Raw genomic sequence first — 16,870 nt, 5'->3', positions numbered from 1 at the left:
TAAACATATTACATATTGCCATGCCCGAAAAATCTAAAAAAATATTTTCTACGCGGTGAACGCCATAACAGAAAAAAATTTAAATCACAACCGTGCGATGTATTGCTGTGGCTCCTGGTAGTCATACGTTTTTTTTTTTTCTGGCTCTTTGTGTGCGGATGGTTGGCCACCCCTGTCCTAGATGGAGGGCAATTCATGGAAACCACCACCTGTTTCTCTCAGACCACTGATGCGCCCCCTGTAAAACTCAGTCAACTGGGCAAAATGTGTTTGAGTTCATCTTATCAGCATTTCTAGCAGTCAACTGTCACAAAAAGGTACGCTACCAAAAGTAGTCTCTGAGAGACTTTATATAGGACAGCTGGGGAAGCACTTTTACGCCTTCTTGTGGCAAGACCAAGTGTCTAATCAGACCACACCTATAATCAATCATTCACGTATCTGCCCGAGACATAACTGCATGCTGAGTTTTACAGCAATCTGACATTTCTACCTGGGTGCATCGTTTGTGAAAGAGTGTAATAAGGTAATGACAGTAAAAAGAGGTCCATGTTCTGCATTCTACAGCATCGGTTCTCAACTAGTAATAGTACTGTAGGATGTGTCTCTTTCGTTTCCAACCTTTTCCATTGTTGCTTGATGCTTCTATTGTTGGGGCACTAATGCAAGATGGATCTGTTAAAAGGGCACTGCAGTGGACTGGCTGTATTAGGCTGGCCTCATACATTAGATGAATGTCCGCCATTCTGATGAGACCAGTCAGACCCTCTAATCCACCAATGGCAGATGTCAGGGGAAAGGAGGATCAGACTGTTATAGCATTACTTTCAAACTTGAATAATAGAAGAAGACAGTATTAACCCATTCCATTTTTGCATTTCCGTTTTTAAGTCCCTGCCTTCCAAGAGCCATAACTTTATTTTTTTGTTCACATAGTCGTATGAAGACTTAATTTCAAAAGATAAGTTGTACTTTTTAATATTGCATTGGATGTACTGGGAAGCTGGTAAAAATTCTAAATGTGGTGGAATTGGAAAAAACTTAATTGCTCACTATGCGGTAAAACTGACCTGTGCTCTTCTCTTCATTCTCCAGGTCAGTACGATTACAGTGAATACAATATTTGTATACTTTTTCTTGTGTTTTAAATACTGAAAGAACTTTTTTATTATATCTATGTTGCTGTGCGAGGGCTAATTTTCTGCAGGACAATCCGTAATTTTTATTGATTGTATGTTAGGGTACATACGACAGTGATCACTTTTTAGAGGAGATGAGGGGATGAAAATACAGAGAATCCGCCATTTTGATCCAGGTTTTAGGCCTCTCAGATGTCGTGGTAACATTTGATTACAGTGCCTGAGGGTTTAAATTAGCCCCAGGTTCTGCTGTGAGAAATGCTGTGTTGCTATGGTGCTCACACATCTTTAAAGACCCAACATCCAGTGTACTATTACGGCAGATGACGAGAAGGGGTTAATAGCAACAGCTATCAATATGATACTCCGTGTCATGGGAGTAACTGATTGACTTTTTCCAACTCTACCAAAACTTCAATAAAACAGTCATTCTGTATAATCATAGACATGAAACACAGCTCACCTTTTGATGCAAATGGGTTGTTAGGGTTGTTGCCATGACACGTGACGCAGATATGTAAAGAACAGCGAAAACCTTTATTTAGTTGAATGGTGGGGGGATAATTAAAAGCACAATCTTCATGGTAGTACTTCCCACACAGAGGGAGAGAGCACCGTTTTACCCCTTCATCTGAGGTCTTGCATACAAAACAGGTATGTACACCTAAAAAAAAACAAAGAAAAAAACATGTATCGGCCTCCTCCAATCTATCCATAACCCAAAAGAGAAACTAAGCGTTCCTCTGTATCCACGTGACTTTTATTACAGATAAAAGCAGTTGAATTTGACACTTACCTGAAGAACACTCACTGCAGATGAACTTTCCTCGTGGCATGTCACTCAAACCAAGGCACTGCAAGTGAAATGCTCCACAACACTGGGCTTCACACAGCAGCAGCTCTCCGGGCTTCTCACACACCTGTATAAAAGACATGGCACATTCTCCAAAAACACAGAAATAGGTCGATACATTTTTATTTTCTCACCAAGACTGTAGTCATTTACAAAAGGTGTTTTCCGCCATCTGAAGATATGGCATTCTACTAGGGGTCCGATCTCAAGTCAAGAGAACAAAGCACCAAGTGCATAGGACGGAGTTACACTTACTGCAGGGAAATCTATGAAGGAAAGCCTGTCACTACTCCTGACATGTCTGTTTTAGTAATCACTTGCTTTCTCCATGTAAGGGCTCATGGTCGTGGCCGTTTTGCAGTCTGCAAATTGCAGATACGCAAAACACAGACACTGGCCGTGTGCATTCTGCATTTTGCGGAACAGAACGAGCCCTTAAGAGAACAGTCCTAGCCTTGTCCTTAATGTGGACAATAATAGGACATGTTCTATAAATTTTCCAGATGGCGTGGAACGGACGTGTGGATGTGCACAACACACAGTGCAGTGTGCTGCCTGCATCTTTTGCAGCCCTGTTGAAGTTAATGGGTCCACAACCGAAAAAAAAAAAAAAAAAAAAAAAAGCTGATTGGATGCGGATCCAAAACCACGTTTGTGTGCATGAGCCCTAACAACAATTCTGTAGCATCTATTCGTATGACTCTGCTATGCCATTTCTGTATTATCCCTGCTAGAAGTTAACAAATAAATTGCCAGCAGTATGCAGTAAAGGTACTGCTGGGTGTTACCAGTGGTGGGTGTGTCCGACTCTGTCCAACTGGTAACACCCATCTATACCTTAACTGCAAGCTTCGACAATTCATTCATAACTTCTAGCAGGAATGGCACAACAGAGTCACAAGAATAGATGCTCCAGAATGATTATATGGAGAATGCAAATAGTTACTAAAACAGGGATGTCAGGAGAGGTGACAGTTCCTCTTTAACCATCACGGCTGCTGCTCGTCTTTAATTCTGAGTATCAGGGCTAACCTTAGGTCCAGCAGCTAGACCTCCCATTGATCATGATGGAATAATAGGTCATCACTTACATATTCATCAGCTTAATATGCTGTCTTATATAAGGGCAACATAACACAGCTACAGGTCTATACATCTTGTGGCCACAAAGTCACAAAAAAGTTGTGCTGTTTGGCTAATAGGAGCCCTGAAAATAGAGTGGACATTTATGCGTATTTATGAAGAGAGTACTCTCCCCGTTCCTTTCTGCAGTGATCGATAGACTGATCTGTATAGATGTGTACACATCAGCCTGTCAGTCACTAGGAGAACATGCGTCTTAGAACCTGGAGCTGCATTCAGATTTCTGCTGGGTGCTCCTAGAACCCCTTCGCTGAACTCCTAGAAGAAAATGATCAGTGCTGCACTGTATTAAGTTAGGTTTCCTTAAAGATTACTGCATAGTGAAACCAGCGCAAAGACTACAAAATACATGATCTTACAAAGTGCTCAACAAAGAATACAGGATGCTTTAGAGGACCTTGCATCAGTTTTTCTTTATAAAAGCAATACCTCAGTTCAGGAGATACCATCTTACCATATTTTTCATGATCCGCCACCCGCTATGCCCCCGCTTGGTTTTGGTGCCCGATATGCTAATTAACAGCATCATTACAGGGAGGAGGAAACATCAGCTTTTCTTAGTGTACAACAGTATGAGGTATTGCTTTTATAAAGAAAAAACTGGTGTAAGGTTCTCTAAAACCAGCTATACAGACTGTAAAGGGGTTCTCTGGGACAGAGTGATTCTGCTGACTAGTGGGGTTCTCTGTTGTCAGACCACCATTGATCAATCATCAATGACTTACTGGGAATACTGGAATAACCCCCTTTAAAATATATTTTACTCTTGACTACAGCAATATCAGAAGATTAACTTTACTTTCTTGAAGTATGATGTGGGATATACTGGCTGCCCAATAGTATAATACAAAGTTCCAAATGTAAGATAGTAAATACAATATAAGAGTGAAGGAACACCAGCACCATACCTGACACACATTCTCTTTCATGGCAGCGCCGCCACCACCACGTTCAAATTGGGCCTTCTTTGAGGCAGTTCCATGCTCATGCTCGAGCCCGTCTTCAGCTGTGTCACTTGGACTGGCCGCATCATTCTCATGGAGTTCTCTCTACATATACAAAACACAGGTATAAGCTGAACAGATAAGCACATATATCCAAAAACTAAGCACTCTACAGTCAAAACTAACCATTGCAAAAAATATATAAAAACTATTGCAGAGCACTACGTTAACACTGGATGTACATCGTTTCCCCTTAACTTACCTCAAAGTTTGGGGATTCCCGGCGCATCAGGTTATTTGACTTTCTAAATCTGCCAGCAAGTCTTAGTCGTTTACGTCTCTTCTGGTTTTCAGATAGCCTGCTGGATGCTGAAAAATGTGGGTGACCTTGATAAGTTCAATATCTTCAATGTTTACGTATGTAATAAAGCTATAAAGTTTTACTTTACTGGCATGCTTAAGAACCCAATACCAAAACAGACAGAGGACAAGATAAGCCAAAGATCAGCATGCAAGTTAATTTTTGCTGAAATAGATACTTTAGCATTATCCTGCCTTTTTATATATTAAGGCTGTGATGGCTAACCTCCAGCACTGCAGCTGTGGTAAAACTACGACTCCCAAGATGCACACTTTTTTGGCTGTACTCAGAACTCCATAGAAATGAATGGAGCATTTTAGGAGTCGTAGTTTCACCACAGCTGGAGTGCCGGAGGTTATGGAATGCTTTACTTCTCAAGTGGCAATCTGACCAGTCTTTTCATGTAAAACAGATGTAGGAGAGAATGAATATCCCCTACATGATAGATTGATAATATGATGGAAAGAGCCAGCTCAATATTTATGTTCTATTAAAATTTGGAACAAAGCAAGTAAATAAAAATAAGACATCCATTAAACTGAAAAATGAAAAGGCAAAAATTCCTGGACAGGGAATTGTTCTCTTCAACTACATATTTAATCACCCATGCTATTTAAAGGAGTATTCCCAATCCTAGCAATATGCCCAAATTGTCGGAGATGACAACCCCCCCCCCTTTTTTAGACTCGTTTTATTGAAGTATAACAATTTAGGCATGGCACAGACATTCATCCAAAAGCATATAATGATCAAGTGACTTGTTACATATCAAAGTAAAAGTACGGTTGTTGTACATATTGGCTTATATATTTATGCCTGATATTTATATACATATACTGTTAGCAATAAAGACATGGCTTCGGGTTGTGAGAGTATCTCGATGAGTATAATGTATCATATTGCACCATCGTCCCAATGGAATGCATATGGTTATCAGACAATGTCAATGAAGATGAGACACAACCCCTTTACATGGGGCACCAACTCTTAGCACTGCTGTAAATCAGCTGCTGATGGGTCTGCAGTCCCCTTTATTGTTTACTCCAAGGTTCTCTTAAGACAGCTAATCAGGGAGCCCAGGTCACACCCCCATCGATACATATTAAAAGGGCCCATGCTTAGAATAGGGCAACAATTTTAAACTCTTGAATAATCCCTTTAACACTGACCTCCAAGTAAATATATACAAAAATTAGTTGAAGGGTCAAAATAAAAAAGGTAATCCCGTTTCATTACTTACTAATGAATTACCGCAATGCTGAAAACTAAAGCATTAGTATAGTAAGTAAATGATAAACCACACAAACATACAAAAGGATCTGCCACTTCTAGATCTGCACACTGTCTCTTATTGTGACAAAAAAAGGATTTTTAGTGTGCGCTTTCTAGACTGTAGTGTTAACATCAAAAGGGAAGAATGGGAGCAGCATTTACTGGAGATTATGATAAAGACTTCAATTTGTAAGAAAACTGGAAACCCTGTGGTAACAAGGAAGGGTTCATAGAGCAGTATAGAGCTAGAAATCAACCTCCATCTCCCAATACGTCCCTCTTTTTGTTAGCATCACTATGCACCAAGTTGTGTTGCCATATTTGCCACAATGATTTGCAGAGCTGATACTGTAATTGAGAACAGACATGACAAAGGCAGCACTAAATTAGTTTTTTTTACAGCAAGTAAAAATATTCATCTTAGAATTTTTGAGGAGTTAAGTAAAGTTGCCTTTACATGGGCCAAGAATCCACCAGCTAATTGCCAACAAGCATTCATAGGAACGCTTGTTAACGATTATCTGACGGTATAAAGGTTGTGCCGATCACCTGATGAACTAGAGAAACATTCGTTCATCGGGTAATAGATCATTGGTTCAGACACAAATTTTTGTTGCTTGCCGGCAGATCGTGCTGTGTAAACATGCTATGCTACCAGCAAACAACGAGTCTGTACAGGGACGAGTGATGGAATTAACGATCGCTCCTTCCCATACTGTGGAGGAGATCACTGAATAGAAGTGCAGCGGTCTCCTCTGCTGACGAGCAGGTGACCAACGGGAAGAAATGCTTCCTTCGACAATCGCTTGCTGTATCGTCCCGTCTAAAAGGGACCTTTAGGCTAGGTCTACACGACGACATTTGTCGCGCGACAATAAGTTGCGTGACAGATAGGGCACAACTACACTGCAACATTTGTCGCGCAACATATTGTTGCACCAATGTCCCGCGACAATTTTTATAATGGTAGTCTACGGTGTTGCACTGCGACTGCGACGCTCGCAAAAAAATCCATCTCAAATGGATTTTTTGCGACTGTCGCGTCGCAGTGTGACACTATAGACAACCATAATAAAAATTGTTGCGCGACATTGGTGCGACAAATGTCGTCGTGTAGACCTAGTCTTAGGCAGTGTACGAAATAAGGCCTGAAGTGGCTCGAGGCTAAGTTCCATGGCAGTAAATACACACACATCACAGCAGGCAGATATAGCCAAATGACGTTAAACTGCTGCCATGCTCCTGAACGTTGTCAATTGTTACATTAAAAGTGATTGGAAAAAAAACCAAAAGAACATTTGTTTAGTTCCCACAAAGTCATACCTCGGTATCGTATACGTTTCAGGGAGGTTTTCTTAAGAGACACGGCTACTGAGTACTAAAAACAAATAAGAAATAGAAAGAAAAAAAAATGATGTAACAGATAAGCCACTATAAAAAGGGTTAAAAAGTCAACACCAGCAACAATTTAGTAAAACATACTCTGCACCATCAGAAATTTTTTCTGCAATTCACAAGGGTAGCATCTGAGACAGTTTTTTTTTTATTAGAGGGGACAACAGAAAGAATGCCTCAACTATGATAACTGGTTGTACCTTGAAAACCTTAACCCCTTAAGTACCAAGCCCATTTTTTTGCTTTGCATTTTCATTTTTCCTCCCACCATTCCAATAACTATCTTTTATTTTTTCGTTCATGTAGCCATATTTTTTGAGGGACAAGATGCATTTTTTTAACAGCACCATTTAATTTACGATTTCTGTTATCGGAAAACATAAAGAAAAAAAAAATTTGTGGGGTTAAATTGAAAAAAAAAATAAAAATAAGAAATTCCACCAAGGTTTTTGTAGAATTGGTAAAGAGGGGCGATTTAGACTTTTAAATATTTAAAATGTTTTAGTTTTTTAGTAAACTTTTTCACTGTACAATAAAAAGCAATACAAATATTAGGGTGAATAGGATTTTTACACTCTCCATTCTGAGCTATGCCTCGTGCATAGCTCAGTATGGAGAAAGCCATGGCAGGACTGGATCGCTTCAGCAGCATCCAGGTTGCCATGGCAACCAATCTGAGTCCCACGATTTCACTGGGGGGAAGCGCATCCCTCTGCCTTCACTCACAGGTGCCGCAATCAGCGGGGTTAAAGGACAGGGGTGGTGCGATCGCCGCGTATGGAGCGGGCTTGTTCCAGAGGCCCACTCCATACATCCCCTGCACCACCGTGATGTGCTAGTACATCACGGGGGTTTAAGGGATTACATTACTGGAGGGTATTAGAAGTAGCAGCTAATTTTGAAAAAGAAATTGTGGAAGTTTTAAACTGTACATCACTCTTCCAAACAGGCATGTAGAAATGGTGACATCGCTCTTACAAAGCATCTGGATGCAGCTGTTTTGGAGAATTCTCTGTCAGGGAGCAACCCAGTGATAGGACATCGGCCCCTTCTCATGAGAAACAAAGGTTTTTTGAGGGTATGTTCACATGAGGAAAACTGTCTTAGATTCAGGGAGCAGCTGTTACAGTTGCCCCACCCCGAGTACTGAACACTTCAAAGAACATTTCTGAAACAAATCTAGACAGAAAGATCTGCAATCACCCTAGACCCCGCTCTCCCCCTAGAAATACATTTGTTAACATCACTGACTATTCATTTGTCACATGCAACCCACAATGGTACCATTAAAATTAGTTTGCCCTGCATGGTACTGCCAGAAATCTAATCACCCGCAGAATAAGGTTGTCATGTCATTTTTAGTGCAGTGAACAGCCTAAAAACAAAACCCCAAAAAACTTTCGCAAACTTACCATTTTTTCCCCTCCAATTTTACTGCACAAAGAATTTTGTTCCCATTTGCCAATAGAAGCTATGGTAAAATAAGCTGTGGCATTAAAAATTTTACTTGTCCTGCAAAAAGGCGGAGAAGGAAAACAAAAAAAAGTGCCCCAAAAGTATTAAAGGGAATCTGTCACCGGTTTTATGGTGTCCTAAGGGAAACATAAACTAGTGACAGGTTTCCTTAGCAAAATGCTGGGTCACTTTCTTAAAAGGGACGTCACCTGGATTTCACTTACTGAGCGATTGACATCACCACACCAGTCTCCACGATTTACATTAAAATATACTAGTATTACTGCCCTGTGTCTTGTAATTAGTCTATAAAATCGCTTTTATTAATATGCTAATTACCTCAGAGAGCCCAACGTAATGTGTTTGTTGCGCCCGAATTCTCGCACATTTCCGGGTCGAGCGAAGCTGGCGCATGCGCACTTCGTTCCCTGGGGGCAATACCAGGACACCGTATGGGCGCGGACATTAGTATCCATGGTGCATGCGCAAGATTTCGGCTGAAACAAACACATTACATCAGCGATGAGCAGTGAATAAATTAGCAGTGGGGCAGTGCTGGGCTCCAATGGCCAGATTTGGGGGCGATTTAATAGACAAATTACAAGACCCAGGGGAGTAATACTAGTATACTTTAATTTAAATCGTGGAGACTGTTGTGGTGATGTCAATCGCTCAGTAAGTGAAATCCAGGTGACAATGTCCCTTTAACCTCTTCAGGACACATGACATACCGGTACAGCATGTTGTCCTGGTACTTAACCCCTTAAGGACACAGCCTTATTACACCTTAGGACCAGGCCATTTTTTGCAAATCTGACCAGTGTCACTTTAAGTGCTGATAACTTTAAAACGCTTTGACTTATCCAGGCCGTTCCGAGATTGTTTTTTCATCACATATTGTACTTCATGACACTGGTAAGGCCTCTTTCACACTTGCGTTGTCCGGATCCGTCGTGCACTCCATTTGCCGGATCCGTCTTCAAAATGCGTTCAGTGTTACTATGGCACCCAGGACGCTATTAAAGTCCTGGCTGCCATAGTAGTAGTGGGGAGCAGTATACTTACAGTCCGTGCGGCTCCCGGGGCGCTCCAGAATGACGTCAGAGCGCCCCATGCGCATGGATGACGTGATCCATGCGACACGTCATCCATGCACGTGGGGCGCCCTGACGTCACTCTGAATCGCCCCGGGAGCCGCACGGACTGTAAGTATACTGCTCCCCCGCTCCTCACTACACTTTACCATGGCAAACAGGACTTTAGCGTCCTGGAAGCCATGGTAACCATTCAGAAAAAGCTAAACGTCGGATCCGGTAATGCGCCGAAACGACGTTTAGCTTAAGGCCGGATCCGGATTAATGCCTTTCAATGGGCATTAATTCCGGATCCGGCCTTGCAGCAAGTGTTCAGGATTTTTGGCCGGAGCAAAAAGCGCAGCATGCTGCGGTATTTTCTCCGGCCAAAAAAGTTCCGTTCCGGAACGCATGGGGATAATCCTGATCAGGATTCTTCCGGCATAGAGCCCCGACGACGGAACTCTATGCCGGAACCCAACAACGCAAGTGTGAAAGAGCCCTAAAATGAAGTCAAAAAAATTTTTTTTTTTGCACCAAAAAATACCTAATTTAACAAAAATTTGAAAAAATTAGCAAATTTCAAAGTTTCAGTTTCTCTACTTCTGTAATACATAGTAATACCCCTAAAAATTGTGATGACTTTACATTCCCCATATGTCTACTTCATGTTTGAATTATTTTGGGAATGATATTTTATTTTTTGGGGATGTTACAAGGCTTAGAAGTTTAGAAGCAAATCTTGAAATTTTTCAGAAATTTACAAAAACCCAATTTTTAGGGACCACTACAGCTCTGAAGTCACTTTGCGAGGCTTACATAATAGAAACCACCCAAAAATGACCCCATTCTATAAACTACACCCCTCAAGGTATTCAAAACTGATTTTACAAAGTTTGTTAACCCTTTAGATGTTGCACAAGATTTAATGGAAAATAGAGATCCAATTTAAAAATTTCACTTTTTTGGCAGATTTTCCATTTTAATATTTTTTTTCCAGTTGCAAAGCAAGGGTTAACAGCCAAACAAAACTCATTATTTATGGCCCTGATTCTGTAGTTTACAGAAACACCCCATATGTGGTCGTAAACTGCTGTACGGGCACACGGCAGGGCACAGAAGGAAAGGAATGCCATACGATTTTTGGAAGGCAGATTTTGCTGGACCGTTTTTTTTTGACACCATGTCCCATTTGAAGCCCTCCTGATGCACCCCTAGAATAGAAACTCCAAAAAAGTGCCCCCATTTTAGAAACTACGGGATAGGGTGGCAGTTTTGTTGGTACTAGTTTAGGGTACATATGATTTTTGGTTGCTCTATATTACACTTTTTGTGCGGCAAGGTACCAAGAAATAGCTTTTTTGGCACCGTTTTTTTTTTTGAGCCCCCAAACAGCAGTAGAAAAAGGAGATTGTGTAATTTACCAGTAAAAATCTCTCTCGCTCTTCATTGGGAGACACAGAAACCGTGGTATAGTTGTGTCCTCTAGGAGGCGTTGACACTAGGCAAAAGCCGTTAGCCCCTCTCCTGGCAGTTAAACCCCATCCAGCCTGGAGAGAGAGCTTCAGTTTGTGTACAAGCAGCAAAAGAGGCAAGTAAACCGACGAAAAAACGTGGACCACCAACAATGCCAAGGAATCAACGGGGTTCTAACCAGCAACTGCCGCAACTGTGGTCGAACAACACTACTGGGTGGGTGCTGTGTCCCCCAAGGAAGAGCGAGAAAGAGATTTTACTTGTAAGTTATACAAAAATCTCCTTTTCTCGCCCATAGAACCGTGGGATGTCCGAAAGCAGTCCACGGGGGGGGGGGAACCAGACCCATGGAAGCAAGCGTCCCTGCAGGCATCTAAGAACTGCCGCCTGCAAGACCACACAGCCCAAGACAGCGTCCACCGATGCATAAGTATGCATCTGGTAGAATTTGTGAATGTGGGTCAGGAGGACCAAGTAGCCGCCTCGCACAACTGTGCTGCCGAAGCACGATTCCTCCGAGCTCAAGATGCACCCACCGGTCTGGTGGAGTGAGCCGTGACACCTAAGGACGGGACCTGCCCTGAAAACAGTGTGCCTCCGCAAGTGCAGCCCAAATCCAACGTGCGATTGCCACCATGGAGGCCACCAATCCCTTGCGAGCACCTCCCAGAATGACAAAAAAAAAAGGGGGGGGGGACCGTACGCCGGAAGGAACTGGAGGCTGCTATAATCTTCAGAGCCCTGACAACATCCAAATGGCGCAACACCTTTTCTTTAGGGTGTGGAGGAGAGGTACAGTGAGGTAATGGCAATGTCTCGTTGATATGGAAGTCAGAGACCACCTTCGGGAGAAGGAATGGGCCAGAGAAACGCCTTATCCTTGTGAAAAAACCCGAAAGGGTTCTCTGCAAGAGAGCACCGCCAACTCGAACGCCCATCAGATGGATGTGACAGTTACAAGAAAATACTATCTTCCAGGACAGGAGTCGGAGTGAGATCTCCTGCAAGGGCTCAAGGGAGAAGTCTGGAGCACTGAGAAGACTATACTCAGAACCTAAGGCGGTAGAGGAGGACGGGCCAGTACCTGAAGGAAGGTTTTTATGGCCCAGGGGACTCTGGAAAAGCTGTGTCCCCCAGGCCAGAAGGCACCGACACTTGACCCTTTAAGGCACGAAGGGCTAATCCAAGGTCCAACCCTGATTGTAGAAGGACAGGACCATGGGGAAAGAATAATAAAAAATAAAAAAAACAGAATGGGGGAATGCCCCGGCCTTTACAGAAGCCCAGGAAGGACCTCCAGGTCCTCTAATGGATCCTGGGCGATGCAGGCTTCCTGCCTGATCATAGTGCGGATGACGTCCGGCGAAAACCCTCTCCGCGACAGAATGGCGGTTTCAATAGCCACGTCGTCAAACGAAGAGACGTTAAATGCTGATGGAAGACCGGACCCTGAGAAAAAAGGTAGTCTGAGTGGCAGTGACCAAGGGATGTCTTCTAGAAGGAAAACAAGGTCAGCGTACCACACGCGACAGGGCCAATCCAGAGACACTAGGATCGTCTGAATGCTCTCCACTAGATATGTCGTAGAACCCTGGTAGGAGTGGGAAGGGGGGGGGGGGAGGACGACACGTAAGTAGTGAGAACTCCTGCCAAGGGGAAAAAACAGGGCGTGCACACCACATGCTTCTGGATCTCCTACTCGGGAGAGAAGGAGGGAAGATTTCGCATAGTGGGAGGGATTCCCTGTAGATGGAGGGATGTGGGGGGCACCACAGTCCATCGGTTGGGACCGGAGCATGTCTGGAAATGGACGGCCACCGAAAGAATGCCTCGTGCATGCAGATGAGGGAAGGAAGTAACGCAGAGGCTACCAAGGCTTGCGGGGTGGCTATGAATCATGAGCCATTGGAGGAAAAGACAGAAGGAGAGGAATAGGCTAGGTCTAAGCTCATTTCCCATCTGAGACTAGCGCTATACAGAAGTAGCCAGGATACGATGGCTGTGCAAAAAACTCTGCCTGAGGAGGAAGCCAGGCAAGGGGAGTCCACTGTATTGCTAGCCCTATACCTCAGCAGAGGAGGGGCCACCCGTATAAGCCACTGAATGCAGTGCTATAAGAGTCCACCACCTGACAAAGAAGCTGTGCAGCAAGAACCCTAGTATGGAGTAGTAAGGCAATACCACTGCCCCAGTAGTAGCTAGTGCTCGCCCGTCAGTGCAAAACTGAGGGGGGAGGGCTGACTATCCCGTAGAAGCCATGTACCATACTGCTCCAGAGAAGTACAGCTAACGTAAAAAACTCTACCTGGAAGGGTGCTGAACAGGAGCAACTGCCAAAGCTATCGCCAGGGTAGGACCCCTTACCTGAGGGGGACGCCCCACTGCAGCGACCACGAACTCAAGCATTAGCGTAAGCTGCACCTGTGGAGGAGAACACGCTGTAGTAGCTAAACCAGAGTGCCAGCAGAACCACCTTCCAGAGGAGGAGTGGTGGATAGAGAATATAGAGTCAATGAAAACACACTCGACTCACTGAAACGTACTCACCATATAATTATGTGCAATGGTGCACGCACTATGCATTGCTGCGAACATTATTATGACCGACTGGAACAGACGAGGCCCATGGAGATGGGGGGTCCCACAGGACACATAGGTGATGCTAGGTAACCACCTGAGAAGGCAGAGGAAGATATAATAATGCCCAAAACCAGCACCAAAGAAAGAAGGATACCATGTGGAATAGCCATCGTATCCACTTGCAGCATCCATAATACTAGATGAAGAGTACCAGGCACTCGCGGGTACCAACTGATGCTACGTCCCACTTGGAATAAGCTAAGGCATCATAAGATGATTAATTATTCCCCCACTAGTGGATAATGCAACAGGAAGCACGGTAATGTGCAACACTCCGTCTATGTAAAAGGATAGTACGACATTCGGGACTGTATCAAATAGTAGTGAAATTACTCCACCTAAGAAGTGGAATGCTCTATGAAGGGGGATTAATGCCCACGGTGGGAGCTAGAGCATATGGCGAGTCCTGTACCCTGTGGGAGTGCAATTATTGCACCTAAGTAAGGGGGTAATGCATACAGCACACCTTGTAACCAGTGATAGTGTCATCACGCCACCTATGGAAGGCAATGCATACAGCAGGTACTGAACTCAGCAGAGATGCCATTTTGCCACCTACAGAAGTGGGGGAAAATACATCCGGCACTGAACCCGTGTTATTGTACAGTCGTGGCCAAAAGTTTTGAGAATGACACAAATATTAGTTTTCACAAAGTTTGCTGCTAAACTGCTTTTAGATCTTTGTTTCAGTTGTTTCTGTGATGTAGTGAAATATAATTACACGCACTTCATACGTTTCAAAGGCTTTTATCGACAATTACATGACATTTATGCAAAGAGTGAGTATTTGCAGTGTTGGCCCTTCTTTTTTAGGACCTCTAATTCGACTGGGCATGCTCTCAATCAACTTCTGGCCCAATTCCTGACTGATAGCAACCCATTCTTTCATAATCACTTCTTGGAGTTTGTCAGAATTAGTGGGTTTTTGTTTGTCCACCCGCCTCTTGAGGATTGACCACAAGTTCTCAATGGGATTAAGATCTGGGGAGTTTCCAGGCCATGGACCCAAAATGTCAACATTTTGGTCCCCGAGCCACTTGGTTATCACTTTTGCCTTATGGCACGGTGCTCCATCGTGCTGGAAAATGCATTGTTCTTCACCAAACTGTTGTTGGATTGTTGTAAGAAGTAGCTGTTGGAGGGTGTTTTGGTACCATTCTTTATTCATGGCTGTGTTTTTGGGCAAAATTGTGAGTGAGCCCACTCCCTTTGATGAGAAGCAACCCCACACATGAATGGTTTCAGGATGCTTTACTGTTGGCATGACACAGGACTGATGGTAGCGCTCACCTTTTCTTCTCCGGACAAGCCTTTTTCCAGATGCCCCAAACAATCGGAAAGAGGCTTCATCGGAGAATATGACTTTGCCCCAGTCCTCAGCAGTCCATTCACCATACTTTCTGAAGAAGATCAATCTGTCCCTGATGTTTTTTTTGGAGAGAAGTGGCTTCTTTGCTGGCCTTCTTGACACCAGGCCATCTTCCAAAAGTCTTCGCCTCACTGTGCGTGCAGATGCGCTCACACCTGCCTGCTGCCATTCCTGAGCAAGCTCTGCACTGGTGGCACTCCGATCCCGCAGCTGAATCCTCTTTAGGAGACGATCCTGGCGCTTGCTGGACTTTCTTGGACGCCCTGAAGCCTTCTTAACAAGAATTGAACCTCTTTCCTTGAAGTTCTTGATGATCCTATAAATTGTTGATTGAGGTGCAATTTTAGTAGCCACAATATCCTTGCCTGTGAAGCCATTTTTATGCAATGCAATGATGGCTGCACGCGTTTCTTTGCAGGTCACCATAGTTAACAATGGAAGAACAATGATTCCAAGCATCACCCTCCTTTTAACATGTCAAGTCTGCCATTTTAACCCAATCAGCCTGACCTAATGATCTCCAGCCTTGTGCTTGTCAACATTCTAACCTGAGTTAACAAGACGATTACTGAAATGATCTCAGCAGGTCCTTTAATGACAGCAATGAAATGCAGTGGAAAGTTTTTTTTGGGATTAAGTTAATTTTCATGGCAAAAAAGGACTATGCAATTCATCTGATCACTCTTCATAACATTCTGGAGTATATGCAAATTTCTATTATAAAAACTTAAGCAGCAACTTTTCCAATTTCCAATATTTATCTAATTCTCAAAACTTTTGGCCACGACTGTACACCCCGCGGCCCCACGACAATAAAGCGTTGCGGCGCCAGCCGCCGCGATAACAGCCTGTGCCAGCAGTAACCCTTTTCAGAGCGGCGCATGGCGCCCACTTCTGAAAAGGGCAAATCAGGGAGTCTGATATCGGGGAGGGGGATATTTATCCGCTCCCCTCCTTGCCTGTGAGGTGGGGGACATGGAAATTAACCCCCTATGTGCTTAAGCCATTGGCACCGAGGGGAATGATGGAGCCATTTTGGGCCTATACTGTACTGAGGAGGTCCTCCCTTGGTAAGCGCGATTTCTCCATGCCCCCTGGTTAGTAGCCGGGGAGGATTAACCCACTATGTGCCTAGAACCATGGGCACCGAGGGGGAGTGAAGGAGCCTGTCCTTAGGGGTCCTAGGCTACTAAGTGGGGCCCAGTGCCTATTAACCCTACAGACCTGAAAAACAATGCCACCTAGGGGGAGAGGGAGGGGGGAGAGGGTTAACCATACTTACCTAGTCCCGTGTCGTCACCTTCACTTCACCCTCCCTAAGTGGACCCTCAAGGTCACCTCTTCCAGCAGGGTCACCTCCTCAGCTGCTGGCACCGGAGTGGCAGGAGTCTGGTATGGCGGGAGGGTCTTCTTGGCGGACCTGGGTGACCCCTTGGCTGGCGGGAAGCAGGGGAGCGAGGCTGCCCTGGATCCTCCTTTTGCTTCTGTGGGGAGGTGGAGCGGTGAGGGATTCAGACACCAGCCTCTCTCCCCGGGATAACAGAGAGGCTAGGCGACTGTTTGCCTAAACCTAAAAGGGAAAAAGGAAAAATAAAAAAGAATCGGCTAAGTAAGCCGCCCTGCAAAAGGCAGGGAGGTCTTTCCTCCTATGACATTAAGCTAAAACTGAAGCTCTATCTCCAGGCTGGAGGGGGTATAGCTGCCAGGGGAGGGGCTAACAGCTTTTGCCTAGTGTCAACGCCTCCTAGAG

General features: G+C 44.1%; 1 protein-coding gene across 7 annotated transcripts in view; it reads right to left on the bottom strand.

Moving 5' to 3' along the window:
- The window catches only part of NSD1 (nuclear receptor binding SET domain protein 1), a 167,555-nt gene that overhangs the window by 54,312 nt on the left and 96,373 nt on the right, over window positions 1–16,870 (bottom strand). For all 7 annotated transcript variants that reach the window (XM_040405307.1, XM_040405357.1, XM_040405331.1 and 4 more), the window contains exons 9-13: window positions 7,036–7,090; window positions 4,342–4,448; window positions 4,044–4,184; window positions 1,936–2,059; window positions 1,603–1,803 (exon numbers count right to left, since the gene is read on the bottom strand). In XM_040405307.1, coding sequence (XP_040261241.1) covers window positions 1,603–1,803; window positions 1,936–2,059; window positions 4,044–4,184; window positions 4,342–4,448; window positions 7,036–7,090 — 628 coding nt within the window. The remainder of the gene's footprint in view (window positions 1–1,602; window positions 1,804–1,935; window positions 2,060–4,043; window positions 4,185–4,341; window positions 4,449–7,035; window positions 7,091–16,870) is intronic.

This window comes from Bufo bufo, chromosome 1 (genome assembly GCF_905171765.1).
Source record: "Bufo bufo chromosome 1, aBufBuf1.1, whole genome shotgun sequence".
Lineage (NCBI taxonomy): Eukaryota > Metazoa > Chordata > Amphibia > Anura > Bufonidae > Bufo > Bufo bufo.
Note: the sequence above shows the minus strand (reverse complement) of the source record. Positions and strands in the feature narration are given on the sequence as shown.